General features: G+C 41.7%; 1 protein-coding gene across 1 annotated transcript in view; it reads right to left on the bottom strand.

The window, feature by feature from the left end:
- The window catches only part of LOC124117485, a 113,501-nt gene that overhangs the window by 31,223 nt on the left and 55,281 nt on the right, over nucleotides 1–26,997 (bottom strand). The window contains exons 29-37 of the mRNA XM_046479401.2: nucleotides 26,125–26,284; nucleotides 23,914–24,090; nucleotides 21,688–21,842; nucleotides 20,335–20,448; nucleotides 19,106–19,221; nucleotides 17,415–17,563; nucleotides 15,235–15,431; nucleotides 13,180–13,310; nucleotides 9,910–9,971 (exon numbers count right to left, since the gene is read on the bottom strand). Of these exons, the coding sequence (XP_046335357.2) occupies nucleotides 9,910–9,971; nucleotides 13,180–13,310; nucleotides 15,235–15,431; nucleotides 17,415–17,563; nucleotides 19,106–19,221; nucleotides 20,335–20,448; nucleotides 21,688–21,842; nucleotides 23,914–24,090; nucleotides 26,125–26,284 (1,261 nt within the window). The remainder of the gene's footprint in view (nucleotides 1–9,909; nucleotides 9,972–13,179; nucleotides 13,311–15,234; nucleotides 15,432–17,414; nucleotides 17,564–19,105; nucleotides 19,222–20,334; nucleotides 20,449–21,687; nucleotides 21,843–23,913; nucleotides 24,091–26,124; nucleotides 26,285–26,997) is intronic.

The raw sequence follows: 26,997 nt of genomic DNA, 5'->3' as shown, positions 1-26,997 counted from the left end.
CTAATGACCTTGACCTTATACAGGCCACCAAAAAGTCCATGTGATCAAAACCAAAACCTAAAAAAACATGCATATAAATTTTCATCAAATTACAATCATTAGTAGCCAAGTTCAGACAGAATGACCTTGATCTTCAACCTCCTCCAAATAATTTGTCAGCGTTATTTTCTAGGTTACACAAGAGGTATACAATAATGAAGTCTAACGTCTAGTCTTTTTTAGGACATGGTTAAAAAAATCCAACTGTGATGACAGCAATCAAATTTGAATAAAAATATATTCAGCTGATCAACTGAGCTCTAAGATGTGACCTTAATGGGATATCCTCAGATCTTTGTGTAGCGGCAGCGAGCTCTAAGATGTGATTTTAATGGGATGTCCTCAGATCTTTGTGTAGCGGTAGTGAGCTCTAAGATGTGATTTTAATGGGATGTCCTCAGATCTTTGTGAGGCTGTAGTGAGCTCTAAGATGTGACTTTAATGTGATGTCCTCAGATCTTTGTGAAGCTGTAGCGAGCTCTAAGATGTGATTTTAATGTGATGTCCTCAGATCTTTGTGAAGCTGTAGTGAGCTCTAAGATGTGATTTTAATGTGATGTCCTCAGATCTTTGTGAAGCTGTAGCGAGCTCTAAGATGTGATTTTAATGGGATGTCCTCAGATCTTTGTGTAGCGGTAGTGAGCTCTAAGATGTGATTTTAATGTGATGTCCTCAGATCTTTGTGTAGCAGTAGCGAGCTCTAAGATGTGATTTTAATGTGATGTCCTCAGATCTTTGTGAAGCTGTAGTGAGCTCTAAGATGTGACCTTAATGTGATGTCCTCAGATCTTTGTGTAGCAGTAGCGAGCTCTAAGATGTGATTTTAATGTGATGTCCTCAGATCTTTGTGTAGCAGTAGCGAGCTCTAAGATGTGATTTTAATGTGATGTCCTCAGATCTTTGTGAAGCTGTAGCGAGCTCTAAGATGTGACTTTAATGGGATGTCCTCAGATCTTTGTGTAGCGGTAGCGAGCTCTAAGATGTGATTTTAATGTCATGTCCTCAGATCTTTGTGAAGCTGTAGCGAGCTCTAACATGTGATTTTAATGTGATGTCCTCAGATCTTTGTGTAGCGGTAGCGAGCTCTAAGATGTGATTTTAATGTGATGTCCTCAGATCTTTGTGTAGCGGTAGTGAGCTCTAAGATGTGATTTTAATGTCATGTCCTCAGATCTTTGTGAAGCTGTAGCGAGCTCTAACATGTGACCTTAATGTGATGTCCTCAGATCTTTGTGAGGCTGTAGTGAGCTCTAAGATGTGATTTTAATGGGATGTCCTCAGATCTTTGTGAAGCTGTAGCGAGCTCTAAGATGTGATTTTAATGGGATGTCCTCAGATCTTTGTGAAGCTGTAGCGAGCTCTAAGATGTGATTTTAATGTGAAGTCCTCAGATCTTTGTGTAGCGGCAGCGAGCTCTAAGATGTGATTTTAATGTGATGTCCTCAGATCTTTGTGAGGCTGTAGCGAGCTCTAAGATGTGATTTTAATGGGTTGTCCTCAGATCTTTGTGAGGCTGTAGTGAGCTCTAAGATGTGACCTTAATGTGATGTCCTCAGATCTTTGTGAAGCGGTAGTGAGCTCTAAGATGTGATTTTAATGTGATGTCCTCAGATCTTTGTGAAGCGGTAGTGAGCTCTAAGATGTGATTTTAATGGGATGTCCTCAGATCTTTGTGAGGCTGTAGTGAGCTCTAAGATGTGACCTTAATGTGATGTCCTCAGATCTTTGTGAGGCTGTAGTGAGCTCTAAGATGTGACCTTAATGTGATGTCCTCAGATCTTTGTGAGGCTGTAGTGAGCTCTAAGATGTGAATTTAATGTGATGTCCTCAGATCTTTGTGAAGCGGTAGTGAGCTCTAAGATGTGATTTTAATGGGATGTCCTCAGATCTTTGTGTAGCCGTAGTGAGCTCTAAGATGTGATTTTAATGGGATGTCCTCAGATCTTTGTGAAGCTGTAGCGAGCTCTAACATGTGACCTTAATGTGATGTCCTCAGATCTTTGTGAAACGGTTGTGAGCTCTAAGATGTAACCTCAATGTGATGTCCTCAGATCTTTCTGAGCGGTAGTGAGCTCTAAGATGTGACTTTAATGTGATGTCCTCAGATCTTTGTGAAGCGGTTGTGAGCTCTAAGATGTGATTTTAATGTGATGTCCTCAGATCTTTGTGTAGCAGTAGCGAGCTCTAGGATGTGATTTTAATGTGATGTCCTCAGATCTTTGTGTAGCGGTAGCAAGCTCTAAGATGTGACTTTAATGTGATGTCCTCAGATCTTTGTGAGGCTGTAGTGAGCTCTAAGATGTGATTTTAATGTGATGTCCTCAGATCTTTGTGTAGCAGTAGCGAGCTCTAGGATGTGATTTTAATGTGATGTCCTCAGATCTTTGTGTAGCGGTAGCGAGCTCTAAGATGTGACTTTAATGTGATGTCCTCAGATCTTTGTGTAGCGGTAGTGAGCTCTAAGATGTGACTTTAATGGGATGTCCTCAGATCTTTGTGCAGCGGTAGTGAGCTCTAAGATGTGATTTTAATGTGATGTCCTCAGATCTTTGTGTAGCAGTAGCGAGCTCTAAGATGTGATTTTAATGTGATGTCCTCAGATCTTTGTGTAGCAGTAGCGAGCTCTAAGATGTGATTTTAATGTGATGTCCTCAGATCTTTGTGTAGCAGTAGTGAGCTCTAGGATGTGATTTTAATGTGATGTCTTCAGATCTTTGTGAAGCGGTAGTGTGCTCTAAGATGTGATTTTAATGAGACGGAGCTAAACTACTAAAAAAATCAGTTAAGGACCACCTTTCATGCTACTATTGTTAATTTCTCATGGCATTGAGACGAAATATCAGGTGGCAATGCTCCATTAGTGTGATATACACAAGTACATTAACATTAATTTAACATCAGATAAAGCATATCAAAATCTCTTTTAGTTTTTAAAAGTAATAGGATGTCAGGAAAAAAATCTAAGAAAAGAATCTAAAGAATAAAGAGATTATTAAAGCTTCATTGCAAACCATTTGACTTATCTCCTTATAAAAATGATGATGGGCTGAACATTATGTTTGTACTGATCATATGACAAGTACTAGTAATCCATACAAAATTTAACTATACTACTCAAAAGAAGTTAAAGAACACGATTCTTTCCTATTTCTTTGGTTTATCTGTTATGCCATATAGTACCATGAGTGAATAAGTGTTTTTAACTTCTTTTGAGTAGTATATATAATATAAACTACCCTACTTAAGAAATCGTATTCGGAGCATGTTTTATCTCACTGTCATCTGATGTAGCTTTTAACATTTGTACAGCTGCACTGGTTGTCACAATCCACACAGAAAGTGGGGAGTACAGGGAGGATTTAGTCATGAACGGGTTGACAAGTTGTCACTGGTTAACTATATTTACGCTGCTGTCCAACATCACTGGATCATGTATCCTGACAGAGGGCTTGTCGCAGAGTAATAACAGTGTAATCGTTATTGACCTCGATCATTATTGTGGAGTGTGCCCAACAAATGGACTTTGTCCATATTTCACTGAATTGGTCCACACACAGTTTGCTGGAGGGCTGATAATGGATGATGTGAACCAGTTTCAGGAAAAGGGCTTTCTAACTCATAGTCTGCAGTTTAGAAACTACATCCTTCTACTAAAGATGCGGAAACCCGTCTCTACAGAGTCTGGGATCACGACGACAGGAGAAAACATGTCAAAACTAATATCGAGATCAAAGGAAAGGTGTTCCTCTTTCAGCCTTTTAATTCTTCTCAAAACACCAGACAACACTGAGTGAAATATTTTTAAAATAAAACTCCTTGACGACTTTGTTGTGCATTATAATGAACAATTTTTGTTTTGTTGGAAGAATTCATTCTGAAAAAAATCTGTTCTTCAGCAACTGAAATGTTCTAATTTCTGTGCCATTCTTGGCATGAATTGGGATTAACGCCAGTCTCAACAGCATGTCAGTTTTATAAATACATGTTTCATGTGGACAGAAAGCCCAAATTTGGTGTTGGTTTCAAATTTAAAACCACATGACTGGACATTGCACTTACAAAGGATCCTCAGTTAATGTAGATGTCTCAAAAACATGATGTTGTTTGTTTGTTTGTTGTTTAACGCCGCACAAAATTCCAGCTATATGACGTCGGTCTGTAAATAATCGAGTCAGGACCAGACATTCCAGTAATTGACATCATGAGCATCGATCTAGGCAATTGGGATATGATGATGTGCCTGACCACCAGTGAGCCTGACCACCTGATCCCGTTTGACGTCCCTTACGACAGGCAGTTGTCTTTTATGGCAAGCATGGGTTGCTGAAGACCTATTCCACCCCCAACACATGATGAATGACATTAGTTATTGGTTATGATTGAAGGTCAGGCAAACAACCCCCCAACCACCCTCAGCCCATCTTCAGTAAAATGATTGCTCCCTGTGTTTCAGAGAGGAAACTTTTCATCATCTGAACCAACCTCACCTACATCCGTGTCCCGGTTTCAAGAACAAACTCATCGTGAAAAAACAATTAATGCTTCCCACTTGTGTGTACAGTGAAAACTTGCAACAAGTTATATTTGCTTTGACAAAATGGCTGATTATAGAGTGTATCAATACGATCCAAACAGGAAACAGTTTCAGGGAACAGGTATAAAATCATCCGGTAAAATGCGAACTGCTTTTCTCAATCTACTGACATCATTGTTGTACTGGTCTGATTCGAAATGAATAAAATGTGCATGTGTTGATGGTGGAGATGTGCGTACTATCATCTTGTCCAGGAATGTCCATGACTTTACCATTGACAGTAAAAGAGGACTTATATTTTATGCCTACCAACATTACGGCAGGTCAATAATATTCTGCTTTAATATGAATAAGAAAACCAAAGTCTTACTATTGAAGGCAGAAGGCGAGATAATAATGTCTATCAACACAGAAAAGCAGATAATGTATTGGACAAATTCTCACAACAAACTTTTGACCCTGACGCATGGAAGAGAAGAAAGGGAAAGCAAATATAAATTACTGAATTACAAGAGAGACAAGATCAGATCGTTTTCTTTTGTTCCTGATGACTCCATCATTGCATGCAGTGCAAGAGTAGTTATCCTTGTGAACTTGAAATCTAGAAAATCCAAAAGACATCATCTTAAGAGAAATCTGGAATGTTTTTTTGTGCAGGTAATTAATAACCAGGTCCATTTACTCACTAGAAAAGGACTTAACATTTTCACAATGACAGGGAAACTACTAGATTTGATTAAATATCCCACAGGTGACGGCATGTTTCTTGTAAAACTTCACTAGCAACAATGTCATCAACTCCTTGTGTGATAAGTATCTTTCTATTGTTATTTTACCATTGTAATTTAAAAATGTGCATAATAAAAGTGACTCTGTTTCCGAAACAAATGTATTTGTCCTGTTAATGGAAAACCAAGAACGGTTTTGAGAGGCTGCCTGTTTGGTTCTTAGTTTTGAGGGGCGGTTTGTTTGGTTCTAAGTTTTGAGAGGGCTGCCTGTTTGGTTCTCAGTTTTGAGGGGCTGCATGTTTGGTTCTAAGTTTTGAGAGGGCTGCATGTTTGGTTCTCAGTTTTGAGAGGGCTGCATCTTTGTTTCTCAGTTTTGAGAGGGCTGCCTGTTTGGTTTTTCAGTTTTGAGGGGCTGCATGTTTGGTTCTTAGTTTTGAGAGGGCAAACCAGACATACAAAACTGAAACACCAAACAGGCAGCCCTCTCAAAACTGAGAAACAAACATGCAGCCCTCTCAAAACTGAGAACCAAATGGGCAGCCCCACAAAATTGAGAACCAAACATGCAGCCCTCTAAATACTGAGAAACAAACATGCAGCTCTCTCAAAACAGAGAACCAAGTGGGCAGCCCCACAAAACTGAGAACCAAACAGGCAGCCCTCTCAAAACTGAGAACCAAACATACCGCCCCTCAAAACTGAGAACCAAACAGGCAGCTCTCTCAAAACTGAGAACCAAACAGGCAGCTCTCTCAAAACTAAGAACCAAACAGGCAGCTCTCTCAAAACTAAGAACCAAACAGGCAGCTCTCTCAAAACTGAGAACCAAACAGGCAGCCCTCTCAAAACTGAGAACCAAACATACAGCCCCTCAAAACTGAGAACCAAACAGGCAGCTCTCTCAAAACTGAGAACCAAACATACAGCCCCTCAAAACTAAGAACCAAACAGGCAGCTCTCTCAAAACTGAGAACCAAACAGGCAGCTCTCTCAAAACTGAGAACCAAACAGGCTGCTCTCTCAAAACTGAGAACCAAATGGGCAGCCCTCTCAAAACTGAGAACCAAATGGGCAGCCTCTCTCCAGTATCCCGTGGGGTATATGATGTTTTAATGTTAGTTTTTATACAACAAGCTCACTTTTCAGTCTGCCATTGTAAAAGAATTAAAACATACTGACAATTGATAGAAAACTGCTGTTCTATTGAGCTGAGGTTTACTTGTGCCGTAAACGTGCAGCTTTTTGCTTCGTAGCAGGGAATAAGGGATTTATTATCCCGCTCAGAAATCCATGTGCAGCATGTTTTCTTCATGGCAGGGTTTAAGGGATTTATTCTTGCTCTCATAAATTGATTTCCTTCCCAGGAGTATACATAGTATTTTATCAAGATCACATGAACCAATCAGATCTCATCATTCTGACATGGTGGTAAGATAATAATATTTATGTGGGTTATAAAAATCCTCCCTACAATATTAAATGTTTCTTTACACTGTATTGTCTCTCAGCATGAATAGTTTACCTTATTTTACTTTCAATTCAAACAAGAAAACAAAGTCATCCATATCCCCTGTCATCTTGTATCCTTACAATCATAAACAAATAATCTTTTTTTATCATATAATGGGTAGGTTTCTCGGCAGGATAAAGCCAACGGATAAAAACGTTATCCGTTGGGGTCATATGTGGATAGAGATGCAAATATCAAAGGTCAAGTAGGGACTACTTTCAGTGTTTATAAACAAACATGGCATCGCCCTTGTCATTTGGCGATCGAGTCAGAATTAACCATCGGGTATCTGGATAAACGACAGGGATAATTGCTATCATTATCAAAAGAACAGTCTAATATACTGAAAATCAGTGTCTAACTGTGACGTAGCTAAGGCATTTTATAAGTTTTGACAACAATTTTTTGAGGGCACTAGGCCAAGCCAAGTGGGATCAGTAGCCATATCTGTGCTTGTAGACCTCTGTGGCTTGAAACCTTTTCCACAAATTAAAAAAAGTTGGATTTGGCCGAAAGATGTTTGAATTGTTACCTTGTTTCGTTTTGTCGCTGTGTATACATCTGACTGCTCTTCTTAACGTTATGACAGGACAGGATGACTGTCAACAACGTCTGAACGTTGTCGTGACGTCTCAAAGACTAGGGTTAGAGTAGCTTCCCTTTGACAAAGGGCAGTTTCTCTAGGGGACAGACCAATGGATTGACGCGAAAGGCAAAAAACAATTGTTGCTTGGCCAATGTATAAGAAACAGATTTCAGTTGGAACTATATTGGCTACTGTCACTGTCCGACTGACACATCACTTACCCAGTGACGTAATAAATATTAATGCGCGCATTCCAGGAAAACTCGCAATGTTTCGGTAATGTTTGTGAGAGAGAGAAAGCGATTTTCAAGCAGAGAATTAAAGAATGACATAATATGAAAAAGAGGTTATCACGCTTGTGTGTTTGGGGATGGTAAATATCCTGTATTAGGAATAAACACTATGTATTTAGCTCACCAAGGCTCGCTAAATACAATGTTTATTCCTAATGCAGGATATTTACCATCCCCAAGCACACTCGCGTGATAACCTCTATTTACAGGACACTGTCTTATTGTTGGAATATTACTGTAAATAATTGAGTTTAGGCAACACAAACTAGTGGCTGATATCATGAGCAACATCTCATGACGAATCAAGGTTCTGAAACCAGATGACCTCATGATGTTCTCCTGAATAACATTTATAACCTTACTACTGACCGGTGTTTGACATACGTGCCTGCCCGTAGGCTGGTGGCAGGTAGATCTCGCATCGGGCCAGTAGTTTCAACTTTGCATGGGTCCTTTTGGCCTAGATTTAAATTTACGTGTCAATTTTTGGGTCACAATAAGAGGCATTTTCTTAAATGAGGGCAGCCTGGTATTTTCCTTGTATTTCTGTATTTCAGACACTGCCTACAATCAATCCATTTCGCCTTTCCTCCCACATCATGCTGTGAAAAAATTGAATTATTATCCATAGTGACGCCAGCTCACATTGTTTACAAAAATGTGCCCTGGCCAAAAATCTAAATCTGGTCATATAGACATATACCCTATGTGACTACTGCATATCGCTGAAGCCATTGGAAGATTTAATTTGATATGTGTGCATCCAGTTCCTTTATTGTCTTCCAGACTGCAGATAAATCAGTCAGGTCATACTTTCCCATAAAATTCATATCATGTTTCTTGCAATTATCTGTTCTCGCAGCATGATAAACTTTAACAAGGATCAGCTGAATCAGGTGTCAATAAGCTGACCTGGGATTAAATTAGTTCATCTTCATCTAGATATAGAAAAATATCGAAAATTCAGCATAGTGTTCAGAGTATTTCAATGAATGCGTCCATTTTTTCACTCCAGCAGCATGAGTTGAGTACAGTAACCATGGTTACCTGATTATATTCCAGGCATGGGCTGTATAACATGTATAAGGCACTGTAATCTCTGTTTTGAGTTATGTCCCTTAGTTGTGCCAGGATGGGATGGTCGTGAGTCAGCATCATGCTGATGTGTTTTTCTGAAGTGGTAAACACTTACAATCAGTGTTCGAAATAGTGCCTGCCCATTTGTCACAATAAGCTGCACGTATAGAATGAGGGCCTGAAGAGTTTCGTCAGGGTCTGCAGCTTCTAAAGTCTAGGGGTCCTGATTGCAGCCCAGCATTTTATTTTATTTCAAACACTGCTCCTGACAAATGTTTTAACGTCTTTGAAACTAGAACATCTCATTATCATGACTCTTCCTTGTGTTCCTAAACATACTGGTTGTTAATAACGTCAATCGTCTCTATGTAGCAACATTAATGCCTCCAGGGAAATCAGAGGTAAACGGTCCATTTGCGTTTTGTTTCACCTGATGGGTTTTCTTTCCATGGTCACATGCATACATGTACAGGATGGTAATTGGTGTTTCTTAAAGATGACACAGTGACCATTTTGATGACTTACTGAGGTTGAAAAAACATAGGTTGACATGTAAGGTGACACCCCACTGGATCCACCAGTGACATCAAATAAATACGGTAGGTGTCCATTACACTGGCCATATCCTATATACTGGGGACATGTTTCATGTACTTTAAAAATATCCATTTACATGGGGCTAATGACAAATGATGATTAGAGCTGAACTATGTCCATTAGAGACATGAACTGAACAAATCCTGAATGATAGATAACTTAAAACAATAATATTTTATCTGACATCAAACTTTTGAACTGCTACCCTAATGAGGCTTCAAATTTCAATTTCAATTTCTCGAGTGGTGAACAACAAGCCTGTCAAGGTCAGCCTCTCCCTTACTGCCACCCCAACCCCACCCAATGTGGGTCGGGAAGGTGGTGCCTGTTACCCCAAGAGAATGGGGTCAGCCTCTCTCATACTGCCAACCCCACCCAATGTGGGTCGAGCAGGTGGAGCCTGCTACCCCAAGGAGCAGGTCAGACTCTCCACAATCTGACCTGGGTGGGGAACGTTTGGCCTGCTACCCCAAGGAGCAGGTCAGACTCTCCACACTCTGACCTGGGTGGGGAACGTTTGGCCTGCTACCCTGGGAAGGACTTACCTTCATGGGCTCCCCCTGCGTCCATCACACTCAGACCAACCCAGAAGTGGTCAGTCTCGCCTCTGTAAAAAAATAATAGGAATCAGGTTCTGTCTGACATCTTTGGATAAAGTTTTCGGTTTGAAAGTACCAAGCTTTGTTCTTGTATATTACCAGTCAGCAGTCTACTGTATGGAGCTGAAGTAGTAGTCGTTTCCTTCTTCATGATCATATTCTAAACAGTTTAGATAATTAATGGTTCCTTAGGGCCCCCAACCATTTCCCGTCTTATTTGTGTGGGAACTTTGATGTTCCACTGTTTGTCCTTGTTAATTTGATACCTTCAAGGCAATTTGTGAACGTTAATACAATGTTGGCAGTGGCCAATGGTGTTTTGACCAAGTTTGGTTTGTTTAACGCCACACTCAGCAATATTCCAGCTGTATGACAGCGGTCTGTAAATAATCCAGTCTGGACCACACAATCCAGTGATTAACACCAATCCTCTTACGACAAGCCTAGTTGCCTTTTACGGCAAGCAGGGATTGCTGAAGACCTGTTCTACGCCAGATCTTCTTGGGTGTTCCATCAAAAGAGTGACTTGGAATTAATGCTGTTCTGAACAGTATTTTAGTCATATCATGGAAGGGGAGAAAATCCTATGTGTTGTTTTATACCACTGTGATGGAACCCATAAGTACAAGCACAGTGCTGACAGACCAATTGGGGATCCTAATCAGGGTGAATAGTAGCAGATCCCTAGCTGACTAAGGGATACTACTCTGCAAAAATTGAAAAGATTGTGGCCAGCATGTTGTGTGTAATCTGAGGTTCAACTGATGTATGCAGAATATCATCTCTAATTCAAGTGAGTCAGAAATAACCTAGATGACTCAAGGTCTGGTCGTCCTGAAACATGCCACATCTGAAACTCTAATGGTGGCTATCACCAGATGATCATAGGTGGCCTATGCAGCACAATTCAGCATATTGGAGTGAGTGAGTGAGTGAGTTGGGTTTAACGCCGCTTTTAACAGTATTCCAGTTATATCAGGGAGTGTCAGCTTAAAATTTGAGGAAAGTCCAAAGTGATGCAGGTCTCAGACGTTTACCACTTTGGTGAAACCCACGAGCAGGGGTATGGTGCTGACAAATCTAGAAACATAATCGGGGCGAACTGGGATTCAAACCCACAATCATAGTTTTCTGGCGTGCCCAAAAGACGCAACTCTGCACAGCGAAAGTTGGCGCCTTAGACAACTTGGCCACACAGTCCATCTTAACTGACACTTTTTCTATGAGCAAGCTGTCTGCAAGATGGGTAACCATAATAAAGACACCATAAGCTGATCTGACTTAACATATCCAGGGACCTCTGACCAGTTATCACTAGCATACTGAGACAGTATTGATATAATACTTAGAAACCCAAGATGAGACTTTGGTCCATTACTCTGTATCAAAGTAAACACTCTAGTGAAAACAGTGAAAACAATTGGCCTCACCCACACCACAAGGGTACAAGCTCACTTGTTTGACTCAAATCAGGTTTGACTTTCTGCAACAGGGTCAGACTACAAATAAGCCAACAAGGTGAGATTACCACTAGGCCATCAAAGTGAGACTACCAATAAGCCAACAAGGTAAGACTACCAATAGGCCATAAAGGTGAGACTACCAATAGGCCAACAAGGTGAGACTACAAATAGGCCATCAAGGTGAGACTACAAATAGGCCATCAAGGTGAGACTGCCAATAGGCCAACAAGGTCAGACTACCAATAGGCCATCAAGGTCAGACTACTAATAGGCCATCAAGGTCAGACTGCCAATAGGCCAACAAGGTGAGACTACCAATAGGCCATCAAGGTAAGACTACCAATAGGCCATCAAGGTGAGACTACCAATAGGCCATCAAGGTCAGACTACCAATAAGCCAACAAGGTGAGATTACCACTAGGCCATCAAAGTGAGACTACCAATAAGCCAACAAGGTAAGACTACCAATAGGCCATAAAGGTGAGACTACCAATAGGCCAACAAGGTCAGACTACCAATAAGCCAACAAGGTAAGACTACCAATAGGCCATAAAGGTGAGACTACCAATAGGCCAACAAGGTGAGACTACAAATAGGCCATCAAGGTGAGACTACAAATAGGCCATCAAGGTGAGACTGCCAATAGGCCAACAAGGTCAGACTACCAATAGGCCATCAAGGTCAGACTACTAATAGGCCATCAAGGTCAGACTGCCAATAGGCCAACAAGGTCAGACTACAAATAGGCCATCAAGGTGAGACTACCAATAGGCCATCAAGGTCAGACTACCAATAGGCCATCAAGGTCAGACTACCAATAGGCCAACAAGGTCAGACTACCAATAGGCCAACAAGGTCAGACTACCAATAGGCCAACAAGGTCATACTACCAATAGGCCAACAAGGTCATACTACCAATAGGCCAACAAGGTCAGACTACCAATAGGCCAACAAGGTCAGACAGCCAATAGACCACCAAGGTCAGACTGCCAATAGGCCAACAAGGACATACTACCAATAGGCCAACAAGGACATACTACCAATAGGCCAACAAGGTCATACTACCAATAGGCCAACAAGGTCAGACAGCCAATAGGCCAACAAGGTCAGACAGCCAATAGGCCAACAAGGACATACTACCAATAGGCCAACAAGGTCATACTACCAATAGGCCAACAAGGTCATACTACAAATAGGCTAACAAGGTCATACTACCAATAGGCCAACAAGGTCAGACTACCAATAGGCCAACAAGGTCAGACAGCCAACAGGCCAACAAGGTCATACTACCAATAGGCCAACAAGGTCAGACTGCCACCAGACTGCGGTGGAGTGATTGGGTTGGTCTGTGCGGTTGAGCAACAGCGAGGTGATTACAACAGCTTCTTGTGAAATGAAGCTGAGTGGCACTGGACCAAGTGTTTAAAAGATACAACATATTGAATTGAAAAACAAAAACTTTTCCCTTTTTTGTTGTTGTACTTCTGTCATTTTTTTAGTGTGATCTATCTGATACATGCAGTTACAATAAGAGGAAGAATTTCATTGCACAGTACCAGTTTACAACACAAGGCACACAACTCACAACATGCAAGATCCTTCTGGACAGACTGGGACCTGTTCCTCAAAGCAATCATAGAGCTATGACAACAGTACCTCCTGTACCTTCATATGGTGAATAGCATGACGATTTCTTTGTTAAATGGGCTTTGCTATTTCATTCAATTGATGTGAAGAAGTGGAGTTAACTCACATAAGATAGTTCCTCCAGACGTAGTCCAGGGTTGAGGCGTTATGGAAGCTGGCAAGGTGAGCCTTCTGGCGTTGACAGTCCATCTGGGAGTCTTGCCAGGACAGCTGCAGGTTGATAGGGTGGTTGTTCACCTGGTACAAGAGTGAGTGAGTGAGTGAGTGAATGAGTGAGTGAATGTGGGGGTGGGTGGGTGTGTGAGTGAGTGGGTGAGTGCGGAGTGAGTGAGTGAGTGAATGTGTAGGTGGGTGTGTGAGTGAGTGAGTGAATGGGTGAGTGAGTGAGAGAGTTTGGAGTGAGTTCAGAGTGAGTGAGTGAGTGAGTGAGTGAGTGAGTGAGTGAGCCAGGAGTGAGTGAGTGAGTGAACCCGGACCTTCAGTAGGCTACCCCACTGCCCCTACCTTGTACAATAGAGTCACAATAATGCATTTGTAGAGGTATAAACATAAAAACTAGCGTTCATAAATCCATATATGCAATAACAAATGGGAGTCAATTCTTATAAATAAATTCATCAACAACAATTACTTCACAGACTGCTATTCAATCATTAACACAAAATACTGTTTACACTCATTTATAAAGTTAGTGGCCTATTTTTTTACTTTATGTAAACATGCAGAGATGTTAATCCAATTTACACCAATTACAAATATTTGGGATCATTGGGATTAAAAACAATTGTTTTATAAAAATAAATAATCTTCTGCATTTCCTAAAATCAAAATCTGTAAACATTTAAAGTGAAACTAGTGATCAACGTTTGTTTAGAGTGCCAGGGCTGTCATAATGTTACATCGTCAAATGTCCAAAACATCAACAAAAAGACAAGGTAAAACATTTTGCCTCAGTACAACTGTACTAAATTTGGGAAAAGGCCCTTTGCAGAAAAGTTCCACAAGCACGGAACTAGAAGCTGATCCCGTTTGTTTCCTCGCTAACATTTCTTTGCAATTTATGTCTCCAATGTTGCCTCAGCTACTTCTTAAACACCGATTTTTAGTATCTTAGACAATTATTTCGATTACTATGATAACAACTATCCCAGTATCCCAGGTGCCTGAAGGTTAGTTCTGACTCTATCATCAAGGGCAACGTTGTATGTGTTTTGTTTGTTTGTTTGGCCGCACGCCTCACTCAGCAATATTCCAGCTTTATGACGGTGGTCTGTAAATAATCATCATGAGCATCGATCCACGCAATTGGGATACGATGACATGCATCAACCAAGTCAGCGAGCCATGTTTGTATATAAAGACTGATAGTAATTCCTACATGACCTTATATATTTGCATATATGTCTAAAAATGACCCCAATGGAAACCATTTTTTTCAGTTGGCCCTATCTTGCCGAAAAACGCTATGATTATTTGAAAAACAAACTTACACAGTCATATCAAAATATTGTCTGTTTTTTTAATGCTGGCATGATTTCTACAGATGTTGCCACCTCAGAGAAATGTGCACATCAGTTGCTACAAAAAGCAACAAATCTTGATTCTCATATCCCTCTGTGGTCTAGTGGTTAAAGTGTTCGCTCGTCACGCCGAAGACCCAGGTTCGATTCCCGACATGGGTACAATATGTGAAGCCCATTTCTGGTGTCCCCTGCCGTGATATTGCTGGAATATTGCTAAAAGCGGCGTAAAACCAACCATACTCACTCACTCACTCATGAGGTGTGTGTGTGTGTGTGTGTGTGTGTGTGTGTGTGTGTGTGTGTGTGTGTGTTACTGAGCGCCAGGCAGGGTAACAAGTTTCTTCATTTAGCATGTTTGGTATGACCCTGTCGGGGATCAGTAATGAACCTCCCACTCTTGGATGCTCTGAGTGGATGCTCAATCCATCTTACCATGAGACAGGTCACACGAAAATAGGCAGCATACAAAACTAGGCTGGTTTGGAAAAAGGTTGTGGGTACAACTCTGTATGGTGCAAATTGAAAAGCATTTATCTCATAGCCAGAGGGGAAGGAGGCAATTATTTGATGTAGAGCTTTATGCAGTATATACTGTGGAATGACACTAACGAGAATTAGCCATGCACCCTCTCACTCACCTGATAGCAGTAGGTTCCCCCATCCACCCAGCCTGCCGGACAGGGTATTGTGGGTGGGGTGGGAGGAAGGGTAGCTGGGGCCGTGTACCCCACTCGCATACGCTCACATATGGCAGCGAGGGTGGAGTTGCAGAACGTGTTGTACCATAGGCCAGCATTCACTCCACTGCCCAAAACAACACAGTGACCGTTCTCATCTGGGGAAAACAAATATAGGAGACAAAATGTATATGTTATAAAATACAGGTTTAATAGAGGCAATTCTGAAGATACTCTTTGTGTACAAGAGCATCTTATTGCTATTCTATAGGTTTAAGAGCGTGTTATTGCTATTCAATGGGTAAAAGAACATACTATTGCTTTTTGATGGGTAAAAGAACATACTATTGCCATTAATTCTGATGCTACATAAGCATCTTATTGTATTTGATGGTAACAAGAGCATCTTATTGCTATTCGATGGCAATAAGAGCATCTTATTGCTATTCAATGACAACAAGAGCATTTATTGCTTTTCAATGGGTATAAGAGCATCCTATTGCTATTCGATGGGTAAAAGAACACACTATTGCTTTTCGATGGGTAAAAGAACGCAATATTGCCATTAATTCTAATGCTATAAAAGCATCTTATTGCTTTCGATGGCAACAAGAGCATCTTACTGTTATTTGTTTGAATATTACAAAAATAGTTCCATTGCACTCTGGCTGCCATTCATATCGATGATTCGATTCGAACCTCCTGAAAACATGCGGGTGTCTTCATTCATGGGAACAAGAATATGAATTTTCACCATCATTGGTCGAGTGGTTTCTGACGAGATGTTTACACTGGTCACTACCCAAACAGGCCATGATGTAAGCTCTTTTGACTTTCAGCAAGATGAGCTAAAAGTGGCACAAAACAGTTCTGTGATTTTACTGGAGACACAAGACATTTTAAAAAGAAAGACATTTTACCCTGACCAAATTTGAAAAATATCCCAGAAAGAACCAATCTGAAATCCTGCAGTGCTACTGTTCTGCCGTAGGTACAAGACAGATGTGTTTCCTGCAGTTGTACTGCTCTGCCATGGGTACAAGACAGAACTGTTTCCTGCAGCTGTACTGCTCTGCCATGGGTACAAGACAGATGTGTTTCCTGCAGCTGTACTGCTCTGCCATGGGTACAAGACAGAACTGTTTCCTGCAGCTGTACTGCTCTGCCATGGGTACAAGACAGAACTGTTTCCTGCAGTTGTACTGTTCTGCCATGGGTACAAGACAGATGTGTTTCCTGCAGCTGTACTGCTCTGCCATGGGTACAAGACAGAACTGTTTCCTGCAGCTGTACTGCTCTGCCATGGGTACAAGACAGAACTGTTTCCTGCAGCTGTACTGCTCTGCCATGGGTACAAGACAGATGTGTTTCCTGCAGTTGTACTGCTCTGCCATGGGTACAAGACAGAACTGTTTCCTGCAGCTGTACTGCTCTGCCATGGGTACAAGACAGAACTGTTTCCTGCAGTCGTACTGCTCTGCCATGGGTACAAGACAGAACTGTTTCCTGCAGTTGTACTGTTCTGCCATGGGTACAAGACAGATATATTACCCACAGTTGTACTGCTCGACCATGGGTACAAGACAGATGTGTTTCCTGCAGCTGTACTGCTCGACCATGGGTACAAGACAAAACTGTTTCCTGCAGCTGTACTGCTCTGACATGGGTACAAGACAGAACTGTTTCCTGCAGCTGTACTGCTCTGCAATGGGGACAAAACAGAACTGTTTCCTGCAGCTGTACTGCTCTGCCATGGGTACAAGACAGAACTGTTTCCTGCAGCTGTACTGCTCTGCCATGGGTACAAGACATAACTGTTTCCTGCAGCTGTACTGCTCTGCCACGGGTACAAGACAGAACTGTTTCCTGCAGCTGTACTACTCTGCCATGGGTACAAGACAGAACTGTTTCCTGCAGTTGTACTACTCTGCCATGGGTACAAGACATAACTGTTTCCTGCAGCTGTACTGCTCTGCCACGGGTACAAGACAGAACTGTTTCCTGCAGTTGTACTACTCTGCCATGGGTACAAGACAGAACTGTTTCCTGCAGTTGTACTGTTCTGCCATGGGTACAAGAGAGAACTGTTTCCGATGGTGACACCTCTGAGGACATATTGAGGCCACATCGACTGAACTGACCTGGTTTGTTCTGTGCCCAGTTGGTTACAGATACATGCGTGACACCATCACTGTACTTGTACTCCCCTGACTTCCCAGTGTCACGGACGTCCGTCCACACCTGGTTCTTCTTGGACCCCAGAGAGCTTGCCAGGTACGCTTGCTCATACCTTTAAATATACAATCATAACTAAGTTCATCTAAGAAAACGTTCGCTTGTCATGCCGAAGACCCCGGTTTGATTCCCGACATGGGTACAATGTGTGAAGCCCATTTCTGGTGTCCCCCGCCATGAAATTGCTGGAATATTGCTAAAAGCGGCGTAAAACCATACTCACTCACTCACTAACTCATCTAAGAAAACCAGCTTGTCTCCACATAGAACGGCAAATTCACATCACCAAAGTGTCAACAGAATGTGTGACTGACCTTCACATTTAACATGACCTTGGCACCTTCCATATACCTTTAATTATAACAATAATAACAATAATAATAATAATGTTTACGTTGCACTATATTTCCACACAACACAAAGGCATTCTCAAAGTGCCAATATAATATAATAATAACAATAATACACTTTGAGAATGCCCCTGTGTTGTGTGGAAATATAGTGCAACGTAAACATTACAAATCACTATTATTATTATTACTATTATTTTAAAGAAATTCAGTTTGAGTTTACATATAATGTAAATAACTGCTCAAATGAACATAAGTGTCAACTGGACTGATATTATCACGTTTTTACTTATACACATTCAAAATGAGAATTGACACAAATAAGTTAGATTGTAAGTCCTGTGTGATGCAAAAAAGGTATCCCTTTATGAACTTTTGAATTTTTGCATGTTTCAGATACAACTGACATTTGTATTTTTGGAAGAAATGCACTTAATGCTCAGGGTATCAATGGTCTCCATTCTGACATTGAACTCCCCATTTCTGGTAGGCTAAAAGCTTCTTTACATAGCGAGATGGTCACTGATATTATTTGATGAACAGTCATGGTTAAGTGGTGAAAGATGAAGAACTGAGTTTCATTCCCACAAGGGAACAATTTGTGAAGCTAATTAGGAATATTTTTTATATTTCAGGAATATTGCTTAAAGTATTGTAAAACCCTATTCTCTCTTTTAGATCAGTTTATAAATACCATTCAAGGATGACAAATGCTTGTATTGGTAGTGAATACTAGTGATAGAGAGTGATATGCAAAGAACCTCGTCTGAGTGTCTATTGATATCAGCTGTATCAACACAGTTGATATATGTGAGTATTCTAGCACTCTTGTAGCCTAAAGGTAAATAATGAAAGTCCAAAATCTTCCTCCCAACTATCCAGTTTGTAAACAGCAACAACCAGTGTTTTGAGTGTAAAAATTATATCTAACCAGCTTCAGTAGCAGTGATTTGTGATGTTAATTGTCTGCAAATGATTGTGATGGAATTTCATTGTTGGGATATCTCCTAGGAGATATTGCTTGGTGAGATTGAACGACATCTCCTGTGGAAGCCAGTTTTGACGATAAATATGAATATAGATCTTTGTTGAATGCTGACATAGAACTCTCTAATCAGGTATAAAAAACTCTTGTGATTCTACTTCTTAGAACACATCTGCTCCTTTTTCACACCAATTAATTTAATTCTTAAATCCATTATGAGACAATTATCATATGGATCAAGATAGAGACTGTGGTAGGTCACCTGTCATCAATCCGGACCAAGGATGCTCCAAATGATTCACAAGCATGTGCTGCATCTTCCCAAGACCTCGCCTCTCGTACATACATGTAGCAGGACCACCGATATCCATCCCAGCCCTGAAGATGGATGCCACATCAGATTCATCACAGGGGGACAAGTAATGGGGAGTTATGGGATTGATCTCCTCGTCTATATTGGTTAATGCAGAGTTGAACAGAACTTCAGCTACATCATCGTGTGTAAGCTTAATGTGGGAGGTGGTGGTGGTCTCCCTGGTGATGGTGGTGAGAAGGGAGGTGGTGGTGGAGAGAATGGAGGTAGTGGTGGTCTCCCTGGTGATGGTGGAGGGTGGAGAGAAGGTAGGTGATGGTGGAGAGAATGGGGGTGGTGGTGGTCTCCCTGGTGATGGTGGAGAGAAGGGAGGTGGTGGTGGTCTCCCTGGTGATGGTGGTGAGAAGGGAGGTGGTGGTGGAGAGAATGGAGGTAGTGGTGGTCTCCCTGGTGATGGTGGAGAGAATTGAGGTGGTGGTGGTCGCCCTGGTGATGGTGGAGAGAATGGAGGTGGTGGTGGTCTCCCTGGTGATGGTGGTGAGAAGGAGGTGGTGGTGGAGAGAATGGAGGTAGTGGTGGTCTCCCTGGTGATGGTGGAGAGAAGGGAGGTGGTGGTGGAGAGAATGGAGGTAGTGGTGGTCTCCCTGGTGATGGTGGAGAGAAGGGAGGTGCTGGTGGAGAGAATGGAGGTAGTTGTGGTCTCCCTGGTGATGGTGGTGAGAAGGGAGGTAGTGGTGGTCTCCCTGGTGATGGTGGTGAGGAGGTAGTGGTGGTCTCCCTGGTGATGGTGGTGAGAAGGAGGTGGTGGTGGTCTTCCTGGTGATGGTGGTGAGAAGGAGGTAGTGGTGGTCTCCCTGGTGATGGTGGTGAGAAGGGAGGTAGTGGTGGTCTCCTTGGTGATGGTGGAGAAAAGGGAGGTGGTGGTGGTCTCCCTGGTGATGGTGGTGAGAAGGGAGGTGGTGGTGGTGGTGAGAAGGGAGGTGTTGTGGTCTCCCTGGTGATGGTGGAGAGAAGGGAGGTGGTGGTGGTCTCCCTGGTGATGGTGGTGGGAAGGGAGGTGTTGTGGTCTCCCTGGTGATGATGGTGAGAAGGGAGGTGTTGTGGTCTCCCTGGTGATGGTGGAGGGAAGGGAGGTGTCGGTGGTCGTGGACTTATTACTACAGGGCACAGTCACCAACCTGCTCACATCCGTTGACTACGGGTGCAATGGTGGGTATAGTCGTGGGCATCTTGGGCGCCATACATATGTACTTGTAACTGTTGCCACAGTTCTCGTCCTGCCATCCAGCGGTCTGTCACACAGATCATATATCATCATTCATCACATTGCATTGGAAATATCCTGGTATGTGTAAAGCTTATTGGTATTAGTCATTCAAACAGTTAAATTAAGTAAATTTGTGATCCCAAACACACTGGTTGATCTTCCAGTTTTATCTTTGTGTCTAAGCAAATTGATATCTACCAGGATGAAACAAATATTATCCTGACATTACTAACAGATCCAGACGCAACACCAGATTTCAAGGCGTACGCAAATATCAATGCTGCACTCAGATTCTTGGGTGTTTAGAGTTTTATTTGACATGCGCGAAAAGAATGGTAACTCTTCTTTAAAGGGATGTAATTCTTTATTGGCGCCATTGCCTTGACATTTCAGTGGTACCTTCAAATTACAAGGTACATTATTATCACACTCAAATCACCGTACACCTTGTAATCACTAGACAAGGGAGGTAACCCATGGTGTCTTTTCAACATGGCAGCCATATTACAAATGCTAGAAAACTTTCAGACACATTTTCTATGTTAAATACAATAAACCTGAGTGGAAAAATGGAAAGTGTTCAACATTCATCTCTAATGTTTACTTGTGTTGAAACTTTGCTCATCTAAAAACTGGATCAAACCTCAAAGTTTGAATATGGCAGCCAGTGACCGGATTCACAGGCAAGAAAAGTATTTGATTGACTTATCTGGATTCTCGGATATCTTATCGCAATGAATTGTAAACTAATTCTGCTGAAAACAAAACTTTGCGATATTTTGCACTTAACTTCTTTAGGTGGCGTTTAGAAGTTGTTATGATGAACAAGAGAGATAATTCTATTGATATACAACTTCGTTCTTTATTACAATGAATGCGACGATTCGTTTCAGTGTAGAAATCCTCTAGTGAATGAGTGAGTGAGCATGGTTTTACACCACTTTTATTATCACAGCGGGGGACACCAGGAATAGGCTTCACACATTGTACCCATGTCGGGAATCAAACCCGGGTCTTCGGCATGATGAGCGAACGTTTTAACCATTACGCTACCCGACTGCCCCTACTAACACCACTAACACAGCACATGACTTGCTTGATACCAGTGTTAGTATCTACACAAAAACATCACCTTCCTTGTACTAAAGAAGTTGTATATCAAAAGAACTCATCCCCCTTGTTCATTCTGTGGATATACTATTAGTTATGGTGTCTTTAGTTGCCATATACCATTCATATGAGGTTAGCTGAAAAATCTCCTTACCTGGAACTTGAGCACAACACAGTCTTCATAGCGACCAGGCTGGTTGCTAGGCTCATTGGCGTTCCAGTTGGTGTACATGACCGGACGCTGATTTGACCACTCGTAAAACATGTTTTCCTGAAGGTCATTGAGACCGAGCCACATGTCATCCTTGGCTGTAGGTCATCAATATATTAAACATATCACACATCAGAATATCTTCTCAATGTAATATCTGTACATGTAATGAAATATAAAAAGTTATTTTTTCAAATTTACGTGAACTTTTGACATGACCTGCAACTTCCATGTCCACCAGACCGTCTCCGTGGTCTAGTGGTAGAGTGGTAGAGCGTCCGTCTGGGGACGGGGGTTCTATCCCCAGCTGCATCATACCAAAAGACATTAAAAGATGGTACTTGTTGTTACCCTCTCTGGCGCTCAACATTAAGGGGCTAAAACAACAACCGGTCAGTACTGTGTCTGAGTGGGGTATTCATGCTAAACTGTGGCATGGTATCTCAGTGAGCTAGCACTATAAATCGGGATCAGTTTGGACTAAAACAAGCACCCACATGCACGTCACTATATAAGAGCAATAATCCTGGGGGCAATGTTAAACCCCATTTCACCTCACCTCCACATCCACCATTTCTGTGACAAGTTGAGGACGGCAGAATAAATCCCTAAATTGGTAGTCCAGACTTAATTACTCATCAGTTGCTCACACTATTGACCACTGGTTTCTATAACTTGGATCAAGCTTAGTTATTACCCTCTTGACCACTGGTGTAGCTGTCTAGACTTAATTACTCCTGTCATTCATACTATTCTACAAATAATTACTCTTGATGAGGTCAATATACGAAAACAAAAACCTGTTGACTCAACCCTTGAGGTGATCTGAGCCAGACCGAGACTGCAGGCCAAGGTCCAGTCATACAACCGAAGGGCTTGGGTCCACGTCAGACAGCCGAAGGGCTTGGGTCCAAATTAGACAGTCGAAGGGGTTGGGTCCAAGTGAGACAGCCGAAGGGCTTGGGTCCAAGTCAGACAGCCGAAGGGGTTGGGTCCAAGTCAGACAGCCGAAGGGCTTAGGTCCAAGTCAGACAGCCGAAGGGCATGGGTCCAAGTCAGACAGCCGAAGGGCTTGGGTCCAAGGGGCCTTGGCTTTTTTTTCATATTGACCTTGTCAAAAGTAGCCATTCAGTTTCTTATACAGAAATTCACTTTAAGGTTTATGAAGCCTCCCGATTTAGAACAGTGACTTAGATGCGAAAAAAACCTGTTGACTCAACCCTTGAGGTGATCTGAGCCAGACCGAGACTGCAGGCCAAGGTCCAGTCATACAACCGAAGGGCTTGGGTCCACGTCAGACAGCCGAAGGGCTTGGGTCCAAATTAGACAGTCGAAGGGGTTGGGTCCAAGTGAGACAGCCGAAGGGCTTGGGTCCAAGTCAGACAGCCGAAGGGGTTGGGTCCAAGTCAGACAGCCGAAGGGCTTAGGTCCAAGTCAGACAGCCGAAGGGCATGGGTCCAAGTCAGACAGCCGAAGGGCTTGGGTCCAAGGGGCCTTGGCTTTTTTTTCATATTGACCTTGTCAAAAGTAGCCATTCAGTTTCTTATACAGAAATTCACTTTAAGGTTTATGAAGCCTCCCGATTTAGAACAGTGACTTAGATGCGACCGTGAAATGATTGTACCAGACCCCATCTTGTTTGCTAGCAGACGAGTCAATATTCATCACGTGACAGGTCAATACTGTTCATGTGACGAGTCAATATTTGAGGTCTGGGTCAGTCACGGGATTTCGGGGGCTACATTGAATTGTATTGTTTTGTCACGTGGTACACACTAACCAATGAAATTGCAAGATTCTCAATAGCGATAATCCAATGACCATATATGCATTGGTGTACCTGTCCAGACTCAAAACTCCTGTTTCTTACACTATTGACCATCGGTGTTGTGCATTGTTGGTCGGTTGGTTTGTTGTTTAACGCCTCACTCAGCAATATTCCAGCTATATGACGGCGGTCTGCAAATAATAGAGTTTGACCAGACAATTCAGGGATCCACGCAATTGGGACCGATGACATGCATCAACCAAGTCAGTGAGCCTGACCACCCCATCCTGTTAGTCGCCTCTTAAGACAAGCATAGTCGCGAGCAAGTGGAAAGCATGGGTTGCTGAAGACCTAGTCTACCCCGGATCTTCAGGGGTCTGTTGTGAATTGTAATCACTCACCTTCTGACATGAGTGAGAACACAAAGTCCTGTTGATCCTGGCTGTTGATGGAGGCCAAGTCACTGGTCTGGCGCAGGCACTGGGCACGGGCATTCTGCCAGGTCACAATCTGGTCATTCACTTGATAGCAGTCATCTTTATAGCTCTTCCACCCGTCTTGGCAAACCTTTTCAAACGCTTTGAAGAAAAGATGGATCACCATCAGCCAGTGTCATCTTCAACACAACCTATTCCAGCCTAGTTCAAAACTTTGGTGTCGGATAAAAATCTTAATTCCTTAAAGGGCAAGTTCACACGAAAATAAACCTATTTTTCTTGTACTTTTTCATCATGAAAAGTACTTACCAAGTAGTTTTGGAGGCAAAACAATTAAAATATCACACGTATCAAATTTATATTATTCATAAAATTGGTTCACATTTTCACACTTATCGCGAGCTCGCTACATTGACTGTGAGAAAAATGAGTGTATATTTTCAAACACTGATACTAACTTATTCTAAAATTCCGTTTTGTTTAAAATAAGAAAGAAAGTGATTTTTGCGTGTACACTTCCCCTTTAAGTTAATTCCTAATGGTCCTCCAAGTTTTCCATCCAACAAAATTAACTTAATTTTGTTGAAGGAATATAGGTTTTTATCCGACATGAAACTTTTGAACTGGACCCTGAGTGGAACACACCAACAACAAGTTTCAATTTGAGAAAGAGGCGCTATTATATTTGCGAAAGAACAAAGTGAAATCTTTTAAATGTAGCATTTTAATAAGCATAATAATAAGGAATTGACCTTCACTTTGTGTGGGTTCATTGGAGTATGAATCTTCATAGAGTGAGGGCTAAACATCGTAGCAACAACTTTTCATTTTGAAACCAACAAGTGTACATATAATTACCGTATTCGACATAAGCGCCCAGGGCGCTCTCAAAATTAGAAATAGGGGGCTCTTATTACAACATTATTTTGGTATTAAAGAACAGAGTTGAAAGATCGTAAATTTTGTGGTTTATGCTGACAGCCTGAAATGTTTATATACGACAGATATATTTTTCCAGAATTTAATTTCCCATAATTAAGGATGCATATAACACATGTATTATACACAAATTAATAAGTCTTGATTTTTTACCAACTTACAAACACTGTTTTACCACTCTCTTAAAAATATTCATTGTCATGTGAAATATAGAAAATGAAACAAAAGAAGAAAAAAAAATCACGTGATTTTTTTCAATCATTTTCTGTATTTCACATGACAAAGAATATTTTTAAGAGAGTGGTAAAAAATCGACCAGTATTAATACCCTGGTTATAGTACATCGATCATTCAGAAGGGGTGCTAATTGGGATTGTTAACTAACCAATATATTAGCAAATATCGCCGTGGGCGCTTGTTAGAGCGGGGCACTTATTACGTCGAATACGGTATTTTAAAATGCCAACTGACAACGAATGAGGAAGAAGCAAAGTGTAGTGTATTATCACTGCATGCTGTTAGGTGCTGCAGAGGCGGGTGGTATTGTTTACATTACAGCCGTGCCATGTCTACACTGCCTGGCATCATCAGTGTATGTCTTGTTCTTGTTTGTTTGTTTGTTGTTTAATGCAGCACTCAGCAATATTCCAGCTATGGACAGCTGTCTGTAAATAATCAAGCCTGGACCAGACAATCCAGTGATTGATATCATGAGCATATTACGCAATTGGGATCAATGACATGCATCAACCATGTCAGGGAGACTGACCACTTGATCCTGTTAGTCGCCTCTTACGACAAGCATATACCTTTTACGGCAAGCTTGGCTTGCGGAAGACCTATTCTACCCCGGATCTTCATGGGCCATCAGTGTATGTGGATCATGGCATCGTCAGTAAATAATTGAACCACCAATAGACGTTTATGGTGTGATTTGCTCCTGTCCCATACAACAAAAATATTTTCCAACGTAGAACGTAGAACATATTTATTTTTGAACAATTTATTTTTCTTTCTAGTCATTTCAAACTAGGTAATGAATGCACCCTTTGACTTAAAAAAATCACAGAATTCTTTTTCTTCTTTTGTTTCATTTTCTGTAGTTAACATGACAATGAATATTTTTAAGAGAGTGGTAAAACAGTGTTTGTAAGTTGGTAAAAAGTCGACCAGAACTAAAGAGAAGGAGGCATAGTTTATTTGTCTGCCCTATGATATTGAATGCACAGATCTTACACAGCCCTGTACTGTGGACGTAGTTGGCCAGGGGGCCGCCACACTTCATGTTGGGGTGGGGGAAGCAGGGCATGGAGCAGTTGGCGGCGGGGCCGTACTTCCCGTACGAGTTGCCGCAGAAACACTCATATCCGTTCTGTATTCCAGCGTAGAAATAACCCTGTGTAAGAAAATGATATCCTCAATAAGATACTCTTCTGACACCACTGCAAGAGTTTATTTGTTGTTTGTTTGTTTGTTGTTAAATGCCGCACTCAGCAATCTTCCATCTATATGACGACGGTCTGTAAATAATCGAGTCTTGACCAGACAATTCAGCAACTCTTACGACAAGCATGGTTGCACCTGGACAAGACAATCCAGTGATTGACATCATGAGCATCAATTAAGATAGGATGATATGCATCAACCAAGTCAGTGAGCTTAACCACCCGATCCCCTTAGTCACCTCTTACGAAAAGCATGGTCGCCTTGTCTATTTGTACCCATAATGCATCCAAATTATACAGAGAAACAAAATGCCAACTGTCATGGAAATGCTCTTGTGACATCGTATGCTTCCACCATACATTCTGCAGCAATCTTGACACAATCATAGGTCTTTATAGCCTGAACACGCAGAGTGAGTGAGTAAAGTTTGCTTTAGCAATATTCCAGCAATATCATGGCAGAAGACACCAAAAATGGGCTAAACACATTGTACCCATGTCGGAATTGAACCCGGGTCTTCGGCATGATGAGGGAGTGCTTTGACCACTAGGCTTCCCAACCGCCCGAACAAGCAAATAGGAAATATAAATCTCATTTTCGTGTAATAGTAAGATGTTTTCCATAAAACTGACCAATGCTTTCATTCCCGATTTTTCTTTTTAA

This window comes from Haliotis rufescens, unplaced genomic scaffold (genome assembly GCF_023055435.1).
Source record: "Haliotis rufescens isolate VD_foot unplaced genomic scaffold, xgHalRufe1.0.p SCAF_7, whole genome shotgun sequence".
Classification (NCBI taxonomy): Eukaryota; Metazoa; Mollusca; class Gastropoda; order Lepetellida; family Haliotidae; genus Haliotis; species Haliotis rufescens.
Note: the sequence above shows the minus strand (reverse complement) of the source record. Positions and strands in the feature narration are given on the sequence as shown.